This window comes from Carcharodon carcharias, chromosome 11 (genome assembly GCF_017639515.1).
Source record: "Carcharodon carcharias isolate sCarCar2 chromosome 11, sCarCar2.pri, whole genome shotgun sequence".
NCBI lineage: Eukaryota > Metazoa > Chordata > Chondrichthyes > Lamniformes > Lamnidae > Carcharodon > Carcharodon carcharias.
In genome coordinates, this window is record NC_054477.1 from 123,558,241 (window position 1) to 123,582,661 (window position 24,421).

At 43.2% G+C, this 24,421-nt stretch overlaps 1 protein-coding gene across 1 annotated transcript in view; it reads right to left on the reverse strand.

Moving 5' to 3' along the window:
* LOC121283785 (B-cell CLL/lymphoma 9 protein-like) overlaps positions 1–24,421 on the reverse strand; it is a 366,978-nt gene that overhangs the window by 168,181 nt on the left and 174,376 nt on the right. Inside the window, 1 exon segment of the mRNA XM_041198498.1 lies at positions 15,846–15,954. Within this exon segment, the coding sequence (XP_041054432.1) occupies positions 15,846–15,954 (109 nt within the window).

Here is a 24,421-nt window from a genome sequence, read left to right on the forward strand (position 1 = left end):
TAATTAATTACTTAAAGGACTCTGTCAATGGCCTCAATTGGCCATTTACAGGTCGGTGGGCGCACACCTCAAAATTTAAATGAGGCATGGTGACATTAGGAGTTCTGCCCGACGTCACCACGCACCATTTCACGCATTGGCGAGCAGGCCCTGGCTCACCGATAGGAAAACCCTACCCATATTCTCTCTTTGTTTCTCTTATATTTTTCATCTCTTCTGAATCTTCTATATTGAGCTTGATTCTCAATCACCTGATATCTGTGACATGCACATTTTTCCTGCTTCATTTTACTCTGTATCTCTTTCATCATCCAGGAAGCTCTGGATTTGTTTGCCTTACCTTTCCGCCTTGTGGGAATGCATCTTGACTGCACCCATATAAGATAAAAGCAAAAAACTGCGGATGCTGGAAATCCAAAACAAAAACAAAAATATTTGGAAAAACTCAGCAGGTCTGGCAGCATCTGTGGGGAGGAATACAGTTAACGTTTCGAGTCTGCATGACTCTTCATGTGGACTCAAAACGTTAACTGTGTTCCTCTCCACAGATGCTGCCAGACCTGCTGAGTTTTTCCAGGTATTTTTGTTGTTGTTTTTGACTGCACCTATATTATCTCCTCTTTAAAAACAGTCCATTGCTCCATTGCAGTTTTACCTGCCAATCTTTGATTCCAATCTATCTGGGCTGGATCCATTCTCACCTCATTGAATTTGGTCCTTGCTGAGTTAATTATTCTCACTCTGGATTGCTCCTCATCCTTTTACATAGCCAAATATGATACTATTATCATATGTACCCTAAATGATCCTCTACCAATACTTGATCCACTTGGCCCATCGCATTCCCAAGAATCAGCCTGATTCTCAGATCCACTGGAGATCTGTCATCTTCTTCATCTTACTCTTTTATCATCCAGAAAGCTTTGGGTTCGTTTGCCCTACCTTCCCCCTTTGTGAGAATATACCTTGACTGTGCCCAAATGATCTCTTCTTTAAAGATAGCCCATTGTACAGTTACTGATTTTCCTACCAACATTGGATTCCAATTTATCTGGCATAAACCATTCTTTGCCAATTGAAGTTGACTTTACCCCAGTTAATTATTCTTACTTTGGATTTTTATTTGTCCTTTTCCATTGCCAACCTAAACCTTATGTTACAATGATCACTGTCCTCTAAATGATCTCCTGCTGATAGTTGATCCACTTGACCCACCTCATTTCCCAGAACTCAACCTGTAATACCTCCATCCTCGTTGGACAGGAAACATACAGGTGTAGAAAATTCTCCTGCTCCTCCCTTCTCTTTACACTTTTACTATTTTACTATCCCAGTCTATATTAGTCTCCCATCATAACTACTGAGTAATTCTTGCGTCTTCCTGTAGTTTCCTTATGAGTTTGTTCATATATCTTTCCCACTAGTTGATGACCTATAAAATACACCCAGTAGTGTAATGATAGTATGATAGTTCTAGTGTTTCTTAACTCCAACCAAATAGATTCCATCTTGGACCAACCCCCCCGCACCCCCCCCCCCCCCCAAAACTCCCAGGGGACATTCTCACTCCAGCATGTCATGTTCTCCTTAATATATACCACAACCTCTCTCATTTTCTTTTCTTCCCTATCTTTCCAGAACAGCTTGTATCCTGGAATATTTGGGACCTAGTCCTGCCTTTCTTTGAGCCAGATCTCTTATCACTGCAACATCATATTCCCATGTGATTATCTGCATCTTCAACTCACTACCTTATTTGCCACACTGCACACATTCACATACATGCAGAGTAACCTTAATTTAGCCTTTACTGCATTCCCTTTTTCCCTCACCTTACATAACACCTTACTCATTCCTACTCTAGTGCTACCTGTCTCTCTTAATTCTCTCTACAACTTCCTTTTCCTCCTATTTCTCATTCTGCTTCCAAGCCCAATAGCATTTGCAAAAGCCCATTGGTCCTAGCTCTATTCAGATACAACCTGTCTGGCCTATACAGGTTCCATCTCCCCAAAACTGGTCCCATTGTACCAGTAATCTAAAGAATCTAACCACCTTATCTACCTGTCATGCTACTTTCAGGGATTTAAGGTCATGCACTCCAAGATCCCACTGATTCTCTGCACTTCTTAGTATCCTACCAATTATTGTGTTTCCTTTGCCTTGTTTGCCCTCCCCAAATGATTACAATTCTCTAGTTTGAATTCCATTTGCCACTTTTACATAGGAACATAGGACTTAGGATCAGGAGTAGGCCATTTGGCCCTTCAAGCCTGCTGTGCCATTCAATAAGATCACAAAAAGTAAAAAGCCTAATACAAAGCATTGCAGAACACTGAAAACACATGACCATTATTTTTTGCTTCCTCCCATTGATCTAATTTTGAATCCCAGACACCACTTTCCCACACATCCCATGCTGATTCTAATTGGATGGGAAACCCAGAGATCAAATGTTAACCAAGAGCCTGTATTAAATAGCCACTGATTTCACACATTTCTACCTTTTCCACACACTATCAGGCTCCCAACCCATGATCCACCATTCCCAGCATTCCTGTGCATTAGAATTCAACCCATAGAGTACACATCAGAGAATCAGGCTATTGGTCCAACTGATCTATACCAGTGTTTTTGATCCACACAAACCTCCTCCCACCTCTGTTCATCTAAGTCTATCAGCATATCCATTTACTCCTTTTTTGACTAATTTGTGCCTTCCTAAGTGATTATTAATAATGTCTGTCAGAATTTTTCCCAATAATTTGCCAACCACCAAGGTTAGGCTAACTGGCCTGAATTATTTGATCTATCCTCTCCTCCCTTTTCAATCAATGGTACAAATTCATCAGTCCTCCAGTCATCCAGTACCACTCCTGTAGTCAGAAAGGACTGGAAAGTGATGGTCAGATCCTAACCTATTTCCTTCCTTGCTTCTGTTAGAACCCTGAGACAGTGGTGTAGTGGCCCAAACTAATGTACTAGGCACAGGTTACAATCCCACCATGGCAGCTGTTGGAATTTAAATTCTTTTAATTAATAACAACCAGGAATTAAAAGTTAGTCTCAGCAATGGTACAGGGAAGTCAAAAAGAAAAAAAAATGGATAACCACATAACATTGATCTGAGCACTGGAAATGACAATGCCATGCCCTGCCTTGTTGACCTTGCAAAGCCTTCCTTACTAACATCCGGAGGCTTGTGCCAAAATTGGGAGAGCTTCCCACAGGTTGGTCAAGCAACACCTGACATAGTTAAAAACAAAAACAGAAATACCTGGAAAAACTCAGCAGGTTTGGCATCATCGGCGGAGAAGAGCAAAGTTGACGTTTCGAGTCCTCATGACCCTTCAACAGAACTAAGTAGAAATAAGAAAGGGGTGAAGGGTCATGAGGACTCGAAACGTCAACTTTGCTCTTCTCTGCCGATGCTGCCAGACCTGCTGAGTTTTTCCAGGTATTTCTGTTTTTGTTTTGGATTTCCAGCATCCGCAGTTTTTTGTTTTTACCTGACATAATTACAGTCACTGAATCATACCTTACAGCTAATGTCCCAGATACCTCTATCAACAAATCAGGATATGTCCTGTCTAACTGGCAGGAGAGACCCATTAAAGGTGGCAACACTAAACAGTTGGCAGGGGTGTAAACAGTTGGCAGGCAATAGCCCAAGGAATCCTCTACATTGACCCCAGATCCCAGGAATTCTCAAGCCATCAAGTCAAACAGGGCATGGAGACCACCTGCTGATTACTACCTACCACCCTTCCGTAGCTGATGAATCAGTGTTCTACTACTTGGAAGAAGCAATGAGGGTAACAAGGGCACAAAATATACTCTGTGGAGGACTTCAATGCCCATCATCAACAGTGGCCTGATGGACACCACTGACCAAGCTGGCTGAGTCCTAAAGAACATATCTGCCAGGCATGGCCTGCAGCAGGTGGTGAGGGAATGAACAAGCGGGAAAATCCTGCTCGATCTTGATCTCACCAATCTACCTGTTGCAAATGAAACTGCTAAGTTTGTATTGGTAGGGATAAACACTGCAAAATCCTTGTGGCATGAGCATGCCATCCATTGTGTTGTGTGGCACTACCGCCATGCTAAATGGGATAGATTCAGAACAAATCTAGCAGCTCAAAATTGGGCATCCATGAGGCGCTGTGGGCCATCAGTAGGAACAGAAATGTATTCAACCACAATCTGTAACCTCATAGCCTGGCATATCCCTCACCATCAAGTCAGGGCTTCAACGCGGGTTCAATAAGGAGTGCAGGAGAGCATGCTAGGAGCAGCACCAGGCGAATAAAGAGGTGCCAACCTGGTGAAGCCACAACACAGGACTACATGCATGCCAAATAATGGAAGCAGCATTCGATATACAGAGTTAAGTAATCCTACAACCAATGGATTAGATCTAAACTCTGCAGTCCTGCCTCAAATCCTGAATGGTGGTGGATAATTAAACAACTAACAGAAGGAGGAAGCTCCACAAATATCTCCAACCTCAATGATGGAGGAGCACTGCAAAAGATAAAAGTATTTGCAGCCGTCTTCAGTCAGAAGTGCCAAGTGGATGATTCATGTCAGTTTCCTCCTGAGGTCCCCAGCATCACAGATGCCAGTCTTCTGCCAATTTGATTCACTAGGATTCACAAGAAACAGCTGAAGACACTAAATGCACCAAAGACTATAGGCCCTGACAACATCCCAGTAACGTTGAAAGCTTGTGACTTAGAACCCACTACCCCCCTAGCCAAGTTGTTCCAGTACAGCTACAGCACTAACTGTCAATAGGGAAAAAGTGTCCAGGTGTTTTCTGTCCACAAAAAGCCAACCCAGCCGCTCCATTAGGCTGCTGACAAAGTGTTGGAAGGTTTAGTCGAGAGTGCTATCAAGCTGCACCTACTCAGCAATAACTTGCTTACCAATGCTCAGTTCAGGGTAGCTCCAGGGCCACTTGGCCCCTGACCTTATTGCAGACATGGTCCAAACATGGACAAAAGAACTGAATACAAGAGGTGAGGTGAGAGACTGTTCTTGACATCAGTGCAGCATTTGGCTGAGTGGAGCATCAAAGAGTCCGAGCAAAATTAACCTTAGTGGGAATCGGGGGAAAACTCCCTGTTGCCAGGGCCCGCGATGTCACTGAACGGCTGCACGGCATCCTGAAGGGGGAGGGTGATAAGGCAGAGGTCATGGTACATGTTGGTACCAATGACATAGGTAGAAAGAGGGCTGAGGCCTTGCATCAAGAATTCAGGGAGTTAGGCAGGAGATTAAAAAGCAAGACTCTCGGGTTGTAATCTCTGGATTACTCTCAGTGCCATGTGCTAGTCAACTCAGAATAGGAGAATAGCACAGATGAATACGTGGCTTAAGAGTTGGTGCAGGAGGAAAGGATTTAGATTCCTGGATCACTGGATCCGTTTCTGGGGAAGGTGGGACTTGTACAAACGGGACGGTCTACATCTGAACCAGAGCGGGACTAACATCCTTGTGGGCAGCTTTGCTGGTCCTGTTGGTAGGAGTTTAAATTAATTCGGCAGGGGGAGGGGACACAGGATGTTAGCAGAATAGGGACACATCATAATACAGTAAAACAATCAAGTCAGAGGGAGTACAGCTGCATTAAGTTTCAAGGGAGTAAAGCAAGGCTGGATGGCCTCTACTTTAATGCCAGGAGTATTACAGGTAAAACAGATGAGTTAAGGGTAAGGATTGACACGTGGAATTGTAATATAGTAGCCACCACTGACACGTGGTTGAGGGAGGAGCAGGATTGGCAGCTCAACATTCCAGGATATAGAACCTTCAGGTGAGACAGGGGACGGGGTAAAAGAGGAGGAGGCATTGCATTATTAGTTAAGGAGTCAGTTACTACAGTAAGGAGAGATGATATCTTGGAGGGGGCATGGAATGAAGCTTTATGGGTAGAGCTTAGGAATGAAAAAGGGGCAGCCACATTGTTAGGTATTTTTATAGACCCCCAGATAGTTAGCAGGGAATTGAGGAGCAAATATGTGCACAATTTGTGGAGGTGTGCAGAAACAATAACAATAGCTTAATTATATTAGGTGACTTCAACTGTCCCAACATTAATTGGGATAGACATAGTGTTAAGGGTTTGGATGGAGTGGATTTATTGAAATGTGTACAGGAGAATTTTTTAGGTCAATATAGGTCCAACAAGGGATGGTGCATTGCTGGACCTAATTCTGGGGAATAAAGCCGGACAGGTGGCTAAGGTGGTGGTGGGGGAGCATTTTAGTGATAGCGAGCACAACATTGGACAATTTAAGCTTGTTATGGACAAAGAAATAGACAAGTTGCAAAAAAATGTTTTTGACTGGAGGAGAGCGGATTTTCGTAAAGTCAGGCAGGATCCGGCCAAGGTAGACTGGGAACAGTTACTTGTAGGGAAATCTACAGAGGAGCAGTGGGGGGCATTCAAAAAGGAAATGGGGAGGGTACAGGCTCAACATGTTCACTCTAGGGTGATAGGAAGGAGTAACAAGCCCAGAGAACCATGGATGACCAGAGATATTCAGGATTGGATGAGAAGGAAAAGAGAGGCTTTTAGCATGTACAAGGGGAGTAAATCAGCGGAGGCATTTTTGGAGTGAGAAAGTGCAGGGCGGAGCTTAAGAAAGCAATTTGGAGAGCAAAGAGGGGATATGAGAAAGCTCTGGCTGGTAAAAGTAGGGAAAATCCCAAGATGTTCTATAAGTATATCAATGGGGAGAGGATAACCAGGAAAAGAGTAAGGGCCCATTAGGGACCAAGGGGGCAATCTATGGGTGGAGCCAGAGGACATCGGCAGAGTGTTGAATGAAAACTTCACATCCGTCTTCACCCAAGAGAATGGGGATGAAGGTATGGAATTCGGGGAGAGAGGCTGCGAGGTTCTTGAACAAATTGATATAGGGAGTGACAAGCTATTGGAAGTATTGGCAAGCTTAAAAGTGGACAAATCTCCAGGTCCGGATGATTTGTGTCCCAGACTGCTAAGGGAGGCAAGGGAGGAGATCGCAGGGACTCTGGTCCAAATTTTTAATTCCTCTCTGGCCATGGGGGAGGTGCCAGAGGACTGGAGAACAGCTAATGTGGTTCCGCTATTTAAGAAGGGTTGTAGAGATAAGCCAGGGAACTACAGACCAGTGAGTCTCACGTCATTGGTAGGGAAACTATTGGAGAAAATTCTGTAGGAGACAATCTATCTCCACTTGGAGAGGCAAGGTTTGATCAGGGCTAGTCAACATGGCTTTGTCAGAGGGATGTCATGCCTAACAAATTTGATTGAATTTTTTGAGGAGGTGACCAGGTGTGTAGATGAGGGTAGTGCAGTTGATGTAGTTTATATAGATTTCAGCAAAGCCTTTGACAAGATCCCACATGGGAGACTTCTAAAGAAGGCAAATGCACATGGGATACAGGGTAATTTGATTCAAAATTCTTTTAGTTGTAGGAGACAGAGGGTGATGACAGAAGGATGCTTTAGTGACTGGAAGCCAGTGTCCAGTGGCGTACCACAGGGATCTATGCTGGGTCCCCTATTATTCGTCATTTATACAAACGACATAGATGACTATGTGGGGGTTAGGATTAGTAAGCTTGTGGGTGACACAAAGATTAGGCGGGTGGTTAACAGTGAGGTTGAGTGTCTTGGGCTACGGGAAGATATAGACAGGATGGTCAAATGGGCAGATAAGTGGCAGGTGGAATTTAACCGTGAAAAGTGTGAGGTGATACACTTTGGAAGGAGTAATTTGACAAGGAAGTATTCAATGAATGGCATGACACTAGGAAAGTTCTGAGGAACAAAGGGACCTTGGCGTCTGTGTCCATAGATCTCTGAAGGCGGAGGGGCATGTTAGTCACGTGGTGAAAAAGGCATATGGGACACTTGCCTTTATCAATCGAGGCATAGATTTCAAAAGTAGGGAGATCATGTCAGAGTTGTATAGAAACTTGGTGAGGCCACAGCTCGAGTACTGTCTGCAGTTCTGGTCACCACTTTATAGGAAGGAAGTAATTGCACTGCAGAGGGTGCAGAGGGGATTCATCAGGATGTTGCCTCAGATGGAACATTTAAGTTATGAAGAGAGGTTGGATAGACTTGGGTTGTTTTCACTGGAGCAGAGGAGATTGAGGGGCAACCTGATCAAGCTGTACAAGATTATGAGGGGCATGGACAGGATGGATAGGGAGCAGCTGTTCCCCGTAGTTGAAGTGTCAGTTACGAGGGGATACAAGTTCAAGGTGAGGGGCAGGAGGTTTAGGGGGATGTGAGGAAAACTCTTTTTACCCAGAGGGTGGTGATGGTCTGGAATGCACTGCCTGGGAGGGTGGTGGAGGCGGGTTGCCTGACATCCTTTAAAAAGTACCTGGTTGAGCACTTGGCATGTCATTACATTCAAGGCTCTGGGTCAAGTGCTTGTAAATGGGATTAGGTAGGTAGGTCAGGTGTTTCTCATGTGTCGGTGCAGACTAGATGGGCCAAAGGGCCTCTTCTGTACTCAGTGATTCTGTGATTCTGTGACAGATATTGGTTCAAGAAAGTGGTTCATTACCTCCCTCTCAAAGGTAATTAGGGACGAGTAACAACATTGGTCTTGTCATCAATGCTCACTTCACATGAAAGAATGTAAAAAAACATTTCATCCAGGCCTGCTGACTTACTTACTTTCAAATATGCTAAATCCATTATCATTACCTCTTACACTGTTTACCCCGTCCAGTATTTCATGCACTTTGTTGTCAACAACAATTTTTGAATTGTCTGAATTGCCTCTTTTGTGAAGACTGATATAAAATATTAATCGAGAACCATGCTGACATCTCCACGTGCAAGTTCCCTTTTTGGTGTCTAACAAGTCTTACTCTTTCCTTAAGTTTTCCTTTTGCTCTTTACGTACCAATAAAACATCTTTGGCTTTCCTTAATTTTAGTCACCAATATTTTTCTCAACAGCACAGCAACAAATCATTCTTCCCAACTGGCCTATGCCAATGTCAATGCTCCACACAACCCTCCGCCTGACTTGTTTTTTGTTTCAATGATGCACACAAGCTGTCAACATTGTTGATGCGCTAACTTTATTGATAACACATTTTCCTAACTTAGACAGGAATCTATAATAACTAAATTCTATCAAGACAGGTTCCAACATGTGTTATCTGACCTTCAATCCCCAGGTCAGGTGACCCCCTATCTAGTACAGAGTACTGTGTAGTATCTAATACTGGAGTCCACTACCACTATCAACTATTATCATCACATTTCCCTTTTTCAAAAAAGAAAACTTTTATACAACTCAAGTACACAAAGTCTCTTATCTAGTCTTTCTCACTCTTTTGATCAGTCTGTTTTGTCTTTTACTCATCTCTGTATCTTGTGTTTTTTTCCACAATTCTTCCATGTTCTGAATGGTGACAAGAGGTGATTTTGAAGAACAAAGGAACTTCTCCAGCTCTGTGTCATTATCACCCCTTGGATAGTTTTCAGGACACTCAGGCTTTGTCTGGTTATCTGTTGCTTCACTGGTACATTCTGGTTTTTGATCTTCAGCTACACTTTCCGTTTCAGAACAAGGTTCCATTTCATTTGCTTTCTGTAAGAATTTCCGGTTTCTCCTGTTCTGTTGTCTGTTTGGAGTCTGCACTACGTAAGACCTTGGTTCTCCTGTGATTCCTGTGACAACATCAGGATTCCAGATCCCTTCATGTTAAAACCTCACTGTCTCTCCCATGTTCAGGCAGAGGTCGGCCGCCTCGATCAAAGTACAGTTTCTGCTTCTGCTGTCTCAGTTTGAGCAGGTCCTGCATGCTGTAGCTCATTGGCTTTTGAAATACAGTTAGGGCGCAGTTGAAAGCTTAGTTCATAGTTTTCTCCCCATCAGGAGCTGTGCTGGAGACGATCCAATGCCCTGTGATGGAATATTACTGAAATCCAGCAGAGCCAGGCAGGGGTCTCTCCTGTCCACCTTTGCCTTCTTCAACGGGTGTTTTAAGGTCTGCACAATGGTTCACCATTCCGCTGGATTGTGGATATTTGGGACTTGATGTAACGTGGCAAAACTTCCTGCACAAAGATGTGAAACTCAGTGCCTGAAAATTATGGATCATTATCTGAGATGAGCAATTCAGGTATGCAGTGGCGAGCAAAAATTGATTTCACTTAATTTATTACAGTGATGCTCTTACTATCATTTCTCAGCAGCACAGACTCCAAAAAACATTGAGTAATAATCTACTGCTAGAACAAGTCCACTCCAATTTCCTGCCTTGGCCTCTCTGGAATGCTGTATGGTTGAAGTGGTTCTTTTTGTTGCAATTTACTGTACTTTTGGCACATTACACACGCATTCACCATTTCCACAGTTTGTGCTTACATTCCAGGCCAATACATTACTTCTCAAGCTCTTCTCCTGCATGTTTCTATGCCGAGGTGACTTTCATGTACGCACTGCAGCATTTCTTTCCTCAGTATTACAGGAATTATGATCATTTCTCCCTTGAAAAGTATTCCTTCTGCTACATGAAGTTCCTCATGAAAGTTTCAGTACTCTTGTACTCACGAAGATTCCAGTATTCTTGTACTCACGAAGGTTCCAGTACTCTTGTACTCACGAAGGTTCCAGTACTCTTGTACTCACGAAGGTTCCAGTACTCTTGTACTCACGAAGGTTCCAGTACTCTTGTACTCACGAAGGTTCCAGTACTCTTGTACTCACGAAGGTTCCAGTACTCTTGTACTCACGAAGGTTCCAGTACTCTTGTACTCACGAAGGTTCCAGTACTCTTGTACTCACGAAGGTTCCAGTACTCTTGTACTCACGAAGGTTCCAGTGCTCTTGTACTCACGAAGGTTCCAGTGCTCTTGAACTCACGAAGGTTCCAGTGCTCTTGTACTCACGAAGGTTCCAGTGCTCTTGTACTCACGAAGGTTCCAGTGCTCTTGTACTCACAAAGGTTCCAGTACTCTTGTACAACAAAAGGAGTTCTACTCCAATGTGTGGGCCATCCAGTTTGCAAAATCAGCTGCAGTCTCCTCAGAGTGACATCGTTCTTGGTCACTTCCCTGATCTCATCCAGTTACAGCCACAGTTCTTTGTCAGCATGTGAACCTGTGCTTCTGTTTCTTTATCCTCTTCTTCCGTGATGGGTAGGTATGCACGTGACAGAGTGTCTGCGATGTACTTCTGTAGCTGCATTAGTAATCTTTGGATTCTGGGTGGTGCACAGTTCAGGGGCTTTTTAACTATAACTCCCAAAGACTTTGGTCAGACTCTACCTCCATGTCTTTTCCATAGACAAACTGGCGGAAGCGTTCTAGGCCAAACACAATTACCAGCATTTCTTTCTCTATTTGGGCATGCCCGCTGCTGTGTTTCAGTCATTGCCTTTGAAGTGTATGCCACTGGTGCCTCATTTTGCAAGAGGACAGCTCCCAGGCCAGTCTTTGAAACATCCACTGAGACCTTGACTGGCTGTCTGACATCGTAATACTTTAACACTGGTGTCTGGTCAATGTTCTCTTCAGACTGGTCAAGGCTTCCTGGTGACTTTGTTCTCAATGCCATTCCACATCATTTTGGCGCAGTTCTCTGAGAGGTGCTATCAGGTCTGACATGTTTGGAATAAATTTCCCAAGATTGGTCACCATTCCCAAAAACTTCTCCAAGTCTTTTTTTATATTCTGGGGTGGGATTTTAATGACTGCTTCAATTTTACTCGGGTCTGACTTCAATTCGTCACTTGTTAGCACATGTCCCAAGTACTTGATTTCATGAAGTCCTATTTTGCATTTTTCCTTCATAAACTTGAGGTTCCTTTCTCTAGCTCTGGCCAGCACCTGCCTCAGTCTGTGGTTGTGTTCTTCTTGTGAGGCTCCCCAGACCAGCACATCGTCAATACAGGTATCTACACCCTCTAACCCTTCAAACAGCTGCTTCACTGATCTGTGGAACACCTCCGGACCTGAATTAACACCAAAAGGTAAACGTAAAATCCTGTATTGTCCGTATGGTGTGTTGAGGGTACAGAGATAGGAGTTGCATTCATCCAGTTTGACCTACCAGGAGCCTGAACTCACATCCAAGCTGAATAGTATTTATCATCAGCTAGCTTACACGTGATCTCTTCTACTGTGGGCAGATGGTAATGCTCCCTTTGTAATGCCTGGTTTAGGTCTCTGGGATCCAGACAGACTCTCAGATTCCTATCTGATTTTTCTACAATTTCAATTGGATTAACTCACTTTGTCAGTTCTTCAATGTTCTTGATGATGTGAATTTTCTCCATTCTGTCCAACTCTGGTTTCAGTCAGTCTCGCAGCATTATTGGTACTTTCCTGGGCGGGTGTACTTTGGGTGTCACAGTTTCATCAATCTTGATGGTGTGTTCTCCTTTTAGGCAGCCAATCCCCTGGAACATCTTTATACTCACTCAGGATGTCATCAGTGCTGACAGTCATTATTCTGTTGATTAGCTTCAGATTTTCACAAGCTTTGATTCCAAGAATGAGTTTTACATCAGTTTTCACCACTATAAATAGACGTGCTTGAGACTGTTTTTTGTAGTTCACTTTAAGTGTAAATTTGCCTCACTGCAATATCTTCACCTGTATAAGTAGACAGCTTCACTTTTATTTTAGTTAGCTGTTTTTCTTTGCTTATCTTATGATACAGGCTTATGGGAATGGCATTTGTTTGTGCACCTTTGTCAAACTTGAAATTCACCATCATGTTGGCAATTTTTAAATCAACCTTCCATTCATCTTCTTTGGAATTTGTTGGTAGCACACCGACGAAAAGTTCAGTTTCAGTGCCTGTGTCATCATCTGCAGTCGTGTGCACTTTCTTTGATTTACACATCTTAGCGAAGTGATTTAATTTATCACAGTGCTTACTCTGCTTTCCGTAGGCTGGACAACTATGTGTTAAATGCTATGTTCTGCATCGGCTGTATTTAAATGTTTTAACAACAGTTTTGTATTTTTTTTAAATTCAGACTATTTGTTCTTTCCCGGGGCAGTTTCTGTTTAACCGCATCTAACTGCTTGACCATGTGCAGCTTATCATCTTCTGTGATCTGTTTAATCTGGCATTTTGTTGTCTCTGCCACTCTGCAGATAGTTATTCTTTTCTCCGATGTGAGATCAAATTCTCTCAAAAGTGTTCTTTCAGAGTGTAATTTGCAAATTACAAATTATTCTATCTCAGATGAGTGATTCTTCAAGCTGTCCAAATTCACATGATTTAGTCTGTTTTCTCAGCTCAGTTATGTATTGACTAAAATTGTCACTGCCCTGCGTGCAAGTAAAAAATTGATATCTTTCATAAATGATGTTTTTCTTGGGGCTTCAAATTTTTCCATTATTTCTATCAAATCATTTAGTTTCTCATCACTTTCAAATGTGAATGAGTTATAGACTTCTAGGGCTGCTAGAAGTGTATATGCTCTCGATTTTTAGGCAAGATTTCCCTCCAAACTGAGCTCTGTTGGTGGTTTCAGTACCTCCATTGTTACATTTAGTTTACTTCTGACACCATGGGCAACAATGACCCTCATCATGACATAAACTAAGAAGCTGACCTTAAAGAAGGTGACAAACAGTGGGAGAGGTGACCACCCTGACATTTTGGTGCCTGCACTGTATCCATTGGTTGGAAGGATTTGAACAGGTGATTGACAGTGGGTAAGCTACCAGTACCCAGATAAAGGGTATATTAACAAGTGCTCATAGACAGTGTGCAGTGCTGGTCAGCTAACAGTGCTTGTCAGCTAGCCACCTTCTTCAGATGGAAGATGGATCAGAAGAGGAGGAAAAAGAAGGCTGAGGGAAGCGTTCCCTAACACTCTGTCTAGAGGGCAGAATGCTGCTATTGGTATCTGTGATTGGTAAATTGCTCTCAACTGTTATGGGTCATATACTGTTCTGTGATTCTGAGACATTGGTTGGGCCAAAAAGTCTTTCTATGCAGTATATTTCATGTAATTCCACATACTGCTGTGGTAGCAAGTTCCACATTCTTACTATTCTTTGGGTAAGGAGGTATCTCCTGAATATCTTTTGGATTTGTTGGTGACCGTCTTATATTTATGGTCCCTAGTTTTTGCCTTCCCAACAATTGGAAACATCGGACGGGATTTTTGCTACATCATGGAGATTCTGTGGATTTTTTAAAATGATGGGTGGGAAGTCAGGGCTGAGTTCAAACAGACCCCATTTCATTGTAGCAAGGGCCTTAACCCACAATATAGGAGTCATGGATTTTTAGATTGGAAATAAATGCTTGTCAAGGGGAGATAAGGTATGTAGAACTGTCAAGCAATGAAGTTAATTAAATTCCCAATTTTTTAAAATTATAAAAACAGCCCACCATTTCAGTGAGAGGTAAAATAACTCAAGCTGTGAAGTTATTTAAAACTACAACCCTTTTAAAAATATAAAAGAATGCTCGTATCAGTTCTAGCAGTTACAATAGCTATTGGTTGACATTACTTTAAGGGCTAACATTATGTCATTATGAATGCTTGACTATTTCCCACAACTTATAATTATCTCAGCAGGGGGCCCTAAATTCACAGTTTGATTGACAGCTTAAAGAGGTTATTAATGTATTGCCTTTGATGTGAGTTTATGAATAAAAGCCTATTTGTTTTTATAAGGAATTAAGTACCTGAGGGGATTTTTAAAAATTGAATCTGCTTTCTTGAATTGAAGCCTTTTGTTAATAGAATAAAGGCTGTAATAAATATTTAGACCTTCATTTTATTTTATCTCAACGTGGTTCCTGAGGTATGTCCATGCTGAATAAGCATGGAGTGTGTAAGGGTGCAGGGAGGTGGGGCGGCATGAGCTGGCATGAATTGTCATTAAGTTGACATGGGGATGGCTGGGTAGCATGGGTTGGCAAGGAGGTGGTATCAGGGGGGATGGGGGTGTGAGGGGTGAGGGCTAGAGAGTGTAAAATTTGAGGAAACAACTGGATGAACAACTGGCAGGCCGTTTAAACAGCCCGCTTTGGCACTTAGCAGCCCCTGTGGCCGCCTCCAATCTATGGCCTGTGGTAGCATGGGCTGTGTCTTCTCATTAAATTTGAATTAATCTTTTCCTTTGTTACACCTATTATTTTATCTTTTTCAAGCTGCAGGGAGTGGGGAGCACAGAATAGAGCCGTATAATCAATTTCAGTTTTTGAGTAAGGTGGGGGCAGACATTGAAGGTGAGTTTAAAAGGAATATGCAGAAACACAGGGCAGAAATGTGAAATAATAAAGTGTGGCACATGGATCACCAGTAAATGTAACCAGTTTGAAATTCAAGAGTGAATTCAGTGCCAGAACCAACACTTTTTTTAACTTTGGAGCTAATTAAATAAGTTGAACAGTCAATAATAAGCTACTTCTAACAGACTTTGCAACCAAAAAATGGGGGAGCCATCAAATGCAGTTTAGGTTAACGGGGTGTCACTGGCTAGGCCAGCATATTTCGTGCCCATCCCTAATTGCCCTTAGACTCAAGGGTAGGTTTTGTGAAATCTCCATGCACAAGCATGTTGGAAAAACATGAAAATTATTATGAAACATGTTGGCTGTATTCAAGGCAGAGATTAGTTGCAAAGTGTTTATGTCTGTGCTAAATGGCTATAACTATTAGGCCAGCGAACCCAAGTGAAGTACTGATAGCATGATGCCATCAAATTAGTGAGACCAAATAGATCTCTGGGGCTACCTTCAAAACTTCACGAGAGACAAGTAGCCTTACAAGCTTTAACCTGTTAGTAGGATACAGTTCACTCAGGTGGAGAGATAGAATCATAGAAATGTTGCTTACCAGAATGTTACTTAGTGGACTCTCCTTCTCTGTCCTTGTATTTGAAATATTCTGCATATGGAAGACAAAAATAGATTCTGCTTCTCCCTTCAGGACAGCTTCTGCAGCCCTACCATTAAAAAAAAATCCCCTTACAATTAGGAACACAGCACTCACATTAAAAAAAAAACTGCTTAGAAAATAAATTGGAGGTGATCTCTTACTGCGATTGAAGGCTAAACCAGTTATGGGCCTGAAGAGGCAGCTGCAGCATTTTATCATTTAAACAAGAATTATCGCCAAATTATATCTGGGAAAATGTGTTGATCTAAGATTGTTTGTCCATGGAGCGTTTCACATAAATTGGTAATTACGATTGTCTCCTGTCCAGGGTTTAGATTAGTATTGTTTTTTAGTTACTCCACAACTATGATTCTAATTCATGGAATTGGAGAATCAAAGGCAACTGCTGCCTACATGTGAAAGCTAGATGTCTTAAAGCAATTAAACTTATGCACTCAGCATTGTGATTGTTGATCACTTTATCAGCTTTATTCAAAGCTAAAATCAATTTAACAAAGCAGTTTAACCATTAAACAAAGCTGGTTGTGTGAAATGTGAAATAAAAACAAAAAATTCAAGAAATACTCAGCAGGTCTGGCAACATTTGTCAATAGAAACAGAGTTAACCTTACAGGTTAATGATCTTTTGGCAAAACTGGAAAATCTTAGAGGGGAGGCGGTGGTGTTGTGGTATTGTCACTGGACTGGTAATCCAAATGGTGGAATTCAAATTCAATAAAAATCTGGAATTTAAAAGTCTAACGATGACCATGAAACCATTGTTATAAAAACCCATCTGGTTCACTAATGACCGTTTAGGGAATATCTCGCCTACAAGTGACTCCACATCGACAGCAATATGGTTGACTCTTAAATGGCCTAGCAAGTCACTCAGTTGCATCCAACTGCTAAAAAGTCAATAAGTCAAAAAGGAATGAAACAGGACGGACCATCCCACATTGATGTAGGCACTGGAAACAACAACAGCAAATCCAGCCCTTTTGACCTTACAAAGTTCTCCCTGCTAATATCTCGGAGACTTGTCTCATAGACTAGTCAAGCAACAGCCTGACATTGTCATAGTCACGGAATCATACCTTACAGATTACGTCCCAGACACCAGCATCACCATGTCCCACCAGTGGACCCAGCATCACCATGTCCCATCGGCAGACCCAGCAGAGGTGGCGGCACAGTGGTATACGGTCAGGAGGGAGTTGCCCTGGGAGTCCTCAACATGACTGCGGACCCCATGAAGTCTCATTGCATCAGGTCAAACATGGGCAAGGAAACCTCCTGCTGATTGCCATGCACTACCGCCCCCCACGGCCAACCACCGCCCCCACCCAGCCCCCCCACCCCCCTTGCTGATGAATCAGTACTCCTCCATGTTGAACAGCACTTGGAGGAAGCACTGAAGGTGGCACAGAGTGCAGTCTAGGTGGCAGACTTCATTGTCCATCACCAAGAGTGGCTCAGTAGCAATGCCACAGGTTGAGCTAGCTAGCCGAGTCCTGATGAACATAGCAGGTGGTGAGGGAACCAACAGCAGGAAGAAACCTACTTGATCTCATCCTCACCAACCTGCCTGCCGCAGATGCATCTGTCCATGACAGCATCAGTAGGAGTGGCCACCACACAGTTCTTGTGGAGACAAAGTCCTGTCTTCACATTCAGGATACCCTCCATCATGTTGTGTGGTACTACCACCACGCTAAATGGGATAGATTTCGAAGAGATCTAGCAACTCAAGATTGGGCACTCATAAGGCTTTGTGATGGACAGCGCCAAGTGATCCCACAACCAATGGATCAGATCTAAGCTCTTAAGTTCTGCCACACCCAATCGCAAAAGGTGGTTGACAACTAAACAACTCACTGGAGGAGGTGGCTGCACAAATATCCCCATCCTCAAGGTAGGAGGAGACCAGCACATCAGTGCGAAAGATAAGGCCAAAGCATTCGCAACAATCTTCGGCTAGAAGTGCCAAGTGGATTATCCATCTCAGCCTCCTTTGGAGGTCCCCAGCATCACAGATGCCAGTCTACAGCCAATTCAGTTCATTCTACGTGATATCAAGAAAGATCTGAGGGCACTGGATACTGCAAAGACTGTCCTTATTCTGGCACAGTTCTGAAGAATTGTGCTTCAGAACTTGGTGCGCCTTTAGTCAAGCTGTTCGAGTACAGCTACAACATTGGCATCTACCCAGCAGTGTGGAAAATTGCCCAGGTATATCCTGTACACAAAACGCAGAACAAATCAAACCCCGCCAATTACAGCCCCATCAGTTTACTCTCGATCATTCGTAAAGTGATGGAAGGGGTCTTCAACAGTGCTATCAACTGACACTTGCTTAGCAATAAACTGCTCACAGATGCTCAGTTTGGATTCCGCCTGGTTCTGACCTCATTCCAGCCTTGGTTCAAACATGGACAAAAGAGCAAAACACGAAAGCTGAGGTGAAAATGACTGCCCTTGACATCAAGGCAGCATTTGACTGAGTGTGGCATCAAGAAGCCCTTGCAAAATTGGAGTCAATGGGAATCAGGGGGAAAACTCTCTGCTGGTTGGAGTCATGCCTAGTACAAAGGGAGACGGCTGTTGTTCTTGGAAGTCAATCATCTCAGTTCCAGGACATCACTGCACGAGTTCCTCAGATTAGTATCCTAGGCCCAATCATCTTCAGCTGCTTCGTGAATGACCATCCCTCCATCATTAGGTCAGAAGTGGGGGTACTCGCTGTTGATTTCACAACGTTCAGCACCATCCGAGACTCCCCAGATACTATAGCAATTCATGTCTAAATACAGCAAGACCTGGACAATAACCAGGCATGGGCTAACAAGTGGCAATTACATTCGCGCCATGTAAGTGCCAGGCAATGACCATCTCCAACAAGAGAGAATCTAACCATCACCCCTTGACATTCAACGACATTACCATTGCTGAATCCCCCACTACCAACATCCTGGGGGTTACCATTGACCAGAAACTGAACTGGACTGGCCCTATAAATACTGTGGCTACAAGAGCAGGTCAGAGGCTAGAAGTCCTGCAGTGAGTAACTTACCTCCTAACTCCCCAAAGCTTGCCCACCATCTCCAAGGCACAAGTCAGGAGCGTGATGGAATACTCTCCACTTGCCTGGAATGAGTGCAACTCCAACAACATTCAAGAAGCTTGATACCATCCACAACAAAGCAGCCCGCTTGATTGGCACCCCGTCCACAAACATTCACTCCCTCCACCATCGATGAATAGTGGCAACAGTGTGTACCATCTACAAGATGTACTGCAAAAATTCACCCCGTTCCTTTGTATGGCTCCTTAGGCAGCATCTTCCAAACCCATGACCACTACCATCCAGAAGGTCAAGGGTGGCAGATACATGGGAACACCACCACCTGGAAGTTCCCCTTCAAACTACACACCATCCTGACCTAGAACTATATTGCCATTCCTTCAGTGTTGCTGGGTCAAAATCCTGGAACTCTCCCCCACTAACAGCAATGTGTCCTTAATTACAGGGACTGCAGCAGTTCCAGAAGGCAGCTCACCACCACCTTCTCAAGGGCAATTAGGAGTGGGTAATAAATGCTGGCCGAGTCAGCAATGCCCACATCCCATAAATAAATTTTTAAAAATTGGGAAGGGAGTGGAGCATGAAATAAAAACAGAAAATACTGGAAATTCTCAGCAGGTCAGGCAGCATCATAGAGGGTGAGACAGGATTAACTGGCGGGATTTAACACTCCCCTGCCAACAGGTTTAAAGGTGGTGGGGAGGGCGGGGTGGATGTGCACTAGTTAAATCCAGTTGGTGGCTTTCCCACCACCTACTTGCTCCCCTCACCCCGTCTCCTCTGCAATTATGTCATCGATGGGCTGATTGGGTGGCTCGTACGTCAGTGGGCCAATTAAGGCCCTTAACTGGGCATTAACTCATTCCGCAGTCGTTGGCGTTTAACTGGCAGCAGAAGTGGCCCATGTCAAGTTTCTCTGATTGACAAGCAGTTCTCTAAGGTCTCTGAGGAAGAGTCGTACGGACTCGAAACATTAACTCTGTCTTTCTCTCCACAGATGCTGTCAGATCTGCTGAGTTTTTCCAGCATTTTTTGTTTTTGTTTTTATTTCAGATTTCCAGCATCTGCAGTATTTTGCCTTTATCTCTGTGGTGGGACCTCCTGATCCAGAAGGACAAAAGACCCGCCTTCAGTTTATTAACAGCCAATTGGCTTTTTTGCTGGGGAGGCGGGTGATGGTGGGGAATCCAAAGTATCCTATAATTTAGCCTTTTCATCAGAACTGTAAATAGTTTGAGATCTAACAGTTTTAAGACAGTAGAGGGGCAGGAAAAGGGATGGGTGTTGGCAGGAGAGATTAAATTACAAAAAGGATGATGGTGCATTTCCAGCACTTCTGCTTTCACCCCTTCCCCCCCAGCCTTCCTAGAACCTCATCAGGATTTTTCTTGGCTTCACCTTCCATCTGACCAGCTTGCACATTCAACAGATCATCCTCCATCATTTCTGCTGCCTCCAATGTGATGACTTCATGAAACACATTTTCTCCTCCACTTTCAGCATTCCAAAGGGATCATTTGTTTTGGAACATACTGGTCTACTCCTCAGTCCCATAAAATGAACCCCGCTCCTTTTAAATGGCACTTTCACATACATGTGCAAGAGATGCAATACCTACCATTTGACCTACAATACCTACCATCTCCATCATTCAGAGTCCCAAATACATGTACTTTTTGCAATTCAGTATATATATTTGCTGCTCATGTTGTGGTCTCCTCCACATTGATTGGATGATCGCTTCACGGAACATTTCTATTCAATTCGCAAGCAAGATCAAGCTTGTGATCATTTGTTATTTTAATTCTCCACTCCACTCTCACTCTGACCTGCCTGTCATTGGCCTCCTACACTGTCCCACTGCTCCTACACTGCTCAAGGAACAGCACCTCATCTTTGGGTTAAGCCTTCCAGACTCAAGAATGAGTGCAACAACTTCAGAACATGACGCTGTCCCATTTTCTGCCTTTGTGTGTTTTTCTATTTTGTGTATTTTTCTTTGAATATAGCAGTTATTGGGTAGTGATTTTGCATTCCACATTTACAGCTCTTCTAGAGCCATCATTTGTTTCCTTATGTATTCTTTTGCCCAACACGATCGTCCCTTTTCTCATTTAGGGTAGAAATTAGATTTTTGGACCTGCTCTTGGCATTGGTGTCAAACAGCTGATTGGATACATGAAAGTTCATGGAATGGGATTTGCCTTGGCTCTTTAACTCAGTCAAGGCATGAGCATCTCAATTCCAGGTTTCCTGACCAACTGAAACTAACAAGTACAATTGTGATCCACACCTGTGTGTGTAATGGTGGTAGTGGCCGTTGGGTGGGGTGGGGGGGTGGATTTTGCAGGGTGGGGGTTTGGAGGGAAAGAACTTTTAGGTTGTCAGGAGGTTGCTTTAATAGTTACAAGTTCTAAAACCATGCAATGACGTGGTTTCCTTCAGCTCCTTCCCTGCTCAGGTCTTTGCTGGTGGCCCATGCAATCAGACATTCCATTTAATAGCTGAGCCATACAAGCTAAGGAGGGTACATTTTTCAATTTTGTGCTTGTGTTGAATTCAGTAAATTAGTTTCTTTCCCCTCCTGCACTTTACTTTTCCTCCCTCAGCAGTGAATGGTCACATTTTAGGAATATGTGGTCAACCATCTTTCTCATTCCAGTTTTTCAAAAAGCTTCATAACATTTTATCAAATGAATATAATGCGAACAAGGGATGGGGCTAATATAATTTCAACCAGCTTAACATTAGAATAAATTGATACACAAAATCGCAGAATTGTTACAGTGCAGAAGGAGCCATTCAGCCAATAGCGTCTGTGCTGGCTCTGTTTTGAAGCAAACCTTGCGCCATTCCACCGCCTTCTCCCTGTAACCCTGCACATTCTTCCTTTTCAGAAACAAACCAATTCCCTCTTGAATGCTTCAATTGAACCTGCCTGATAGATTCTAATGTGGGACAAAATCAATGTAAATGTCACCATGAGTGCTGGAATTACTGAGGTTTAATTGCCTCTTTCCCTAACTTTGCTGAGGTAATATGAAAATCCCTGTCATTTCCTTGTAATAAATATTAGTCATAAATTAATTATATTTAAATGTTAAATATAATTAACATTTAAGTATCTCATAACAAATTCAACTTTAATAAAAACAATTATAAATATATTTAAGCAAAGATGATTAAATTAAAAATATATTAGAGTACAATTTATGAAGTTGAACTCCACCACAATCTTTTGATGCATGCTGCAGTCTTCCTCAGAAAACTTGTTTAATACTAGAATTTATTAATACTAGAATGCACTGTGAAGGATTTAATTTTGATGCATCTCACCCACCTCTGAGAACATGCAACTTGTGTGGTGAAGACACAAAGGGCTGAATTTTTCATTCCATTGTGGTGGGTGGGAACCTGACCACAAATCCTGCCCTGCCTTTGAAAGACATGCTATAATACACAAATTGTCTAATTAACGGCCACATTTGGGTTCTTGGCCAATGGGGCTTCTTAAGGGTGTGCTACTTACCCAATGAGCTCTAGTGGATGGGATGGGATGTCTGGGCACTATGCTGGCAGGCCATGACCCGGAAGCAAGACGTGGCCACTCATTTAAAGGGACCTCTGGCACAGGACTCTGACATGCACCAGGGGTGACAGTATTCATGAAGGAAAATTTTCATGCTGCTAATAAATATTTTGAAGCATTGACCTGGGTCAGTGCCAATTATTTATTTGTGTATTTATTTACTGATGGGAAGATTGTAGGAACTTTGGCAGTCAAGAAAAAACTGAATGTATTTCAAGCATAATCCTGATGATTCTAGAGAGATAGTGAGATAGGCTCATTGTCCCAAAAGAAGAGAGTGAGGTGATGACCAGGGCAGAAGGACAAGGACAGCTCCAAGTTTTAAATGACGACTCCCTGAGAGCGTTTCTCCAGGCTATAAATTCCAGGCTGGAGCTCCCCATGCAGCTGATAGTAAGACATCCCAGAAAGAAACTAATTTACTGAATTCAATACAAGCATAAAATTGAAATATGACATCCCAGTGTGATGAAACTCAAATACTTAATCCAAATTTGTAGGCCAGGAACTGGCCACACATGCGCAGTTCATTTATTTCACCTTCTTCAGGCCAGGAACTGGTCCAGCCCACCTGCATTGATGCAAGGAAGGACAAACGATGCAAGTCAGATGACCTAAATCAGAGCACCATTACCAAGTAGGTGTCCCAGGGAGCAGGGCACAGGAGGGGGACAGGGAGAAGGTCCCAGAAGGAAGTCCCTGGTAAGAGACAAAGACAGGGATCAGGAATAAGTCTATTAAATTAAGCTAAAAGAAACGAGCAGAGAAATAGGCTGCGAGTTAAAGAATGAGCTGTAGTGAACAAACCTGAAGCGAAGTGAGCTGGAGAAAAGCCCTGAAGATTCGAGAAGGCAGCTGAAGGTTTATGACTCTGTACTGCAGGGTCAAAGGTACCTCTTTAAAGCAGTAGTGTTCCGCTTGGCACAGCGGAAGATCTGAAATCATGCTTGGAAGGTGACGTTTGAATGTACTCGGAAATCCAGGAGAAAGGAATCTCAGAAGGCAAATTTGAAACACTGTGAGGTGGGACATTGTTGAAACCACTCGAATGAGAGCAACCTTTGGAAAGAATTCCAAGACGAGATCTTCAAATGTGGAGATTGGAAACCCTCAGGAGAAAGACAAAGCGAGATTGGGTTGCATACAATGTGTCAAATATCTGGGTGGGTTGTTAAGAAATCCATGGAATCTGCTTTGGCCACTCTTGTCATTTATTGGGGCATCCTCAGTATGTGTCAGAGAGAGAAGACAGGGATTTTAAGCTCTCTGAGAAGGAAAAAACTCTCCATTATGGAGATGTCCATTCACAGAAGGGTGTAAGAAGGCTGCATGAGGGTAATATCTTGTACACTTACCAAAAGTATGAGGCAGCATGATGAACTAATGCCATGAAGGGTTTTTTTTTGGGGGGGGGGGTGGCGGGAGGGGAGGAATTGGGGCAGGGGGTGGGGGGCAAGGTGTGGAAAAAGTGTGAAAGATGTAATGGTTATTTGGCACTGCAGGTTCTTCAGCCTGTGGAGTTCTTAGAGGTCAGAAGTGTGAAGGAATAATTGCACAGGAGATTCCAAATCATTGCAATGTCGTACTTTCTTTGCAGGAGAAGCGGGCCCACAGTACACTTGAAAGATCGAAGACAGGAGGCGGTGTACCAAGCCTGATGATCCTCATGCTAATAGAGCAGGAGGCTTTGGAGCTCACTGCCAACGAATAGAGCCAGTCCATTGAGGAAGTCAAGGTAGTGTGAAGTTCCTGGGCAAATTGTCAGCAAATTGACAGATAGAGCATGGAAAATTTATGCTTCACTGTGAGAAGAGTTTTCTAGAGATTATTATGTGGTGAAAAAGGTCATTTTGAGTGCAT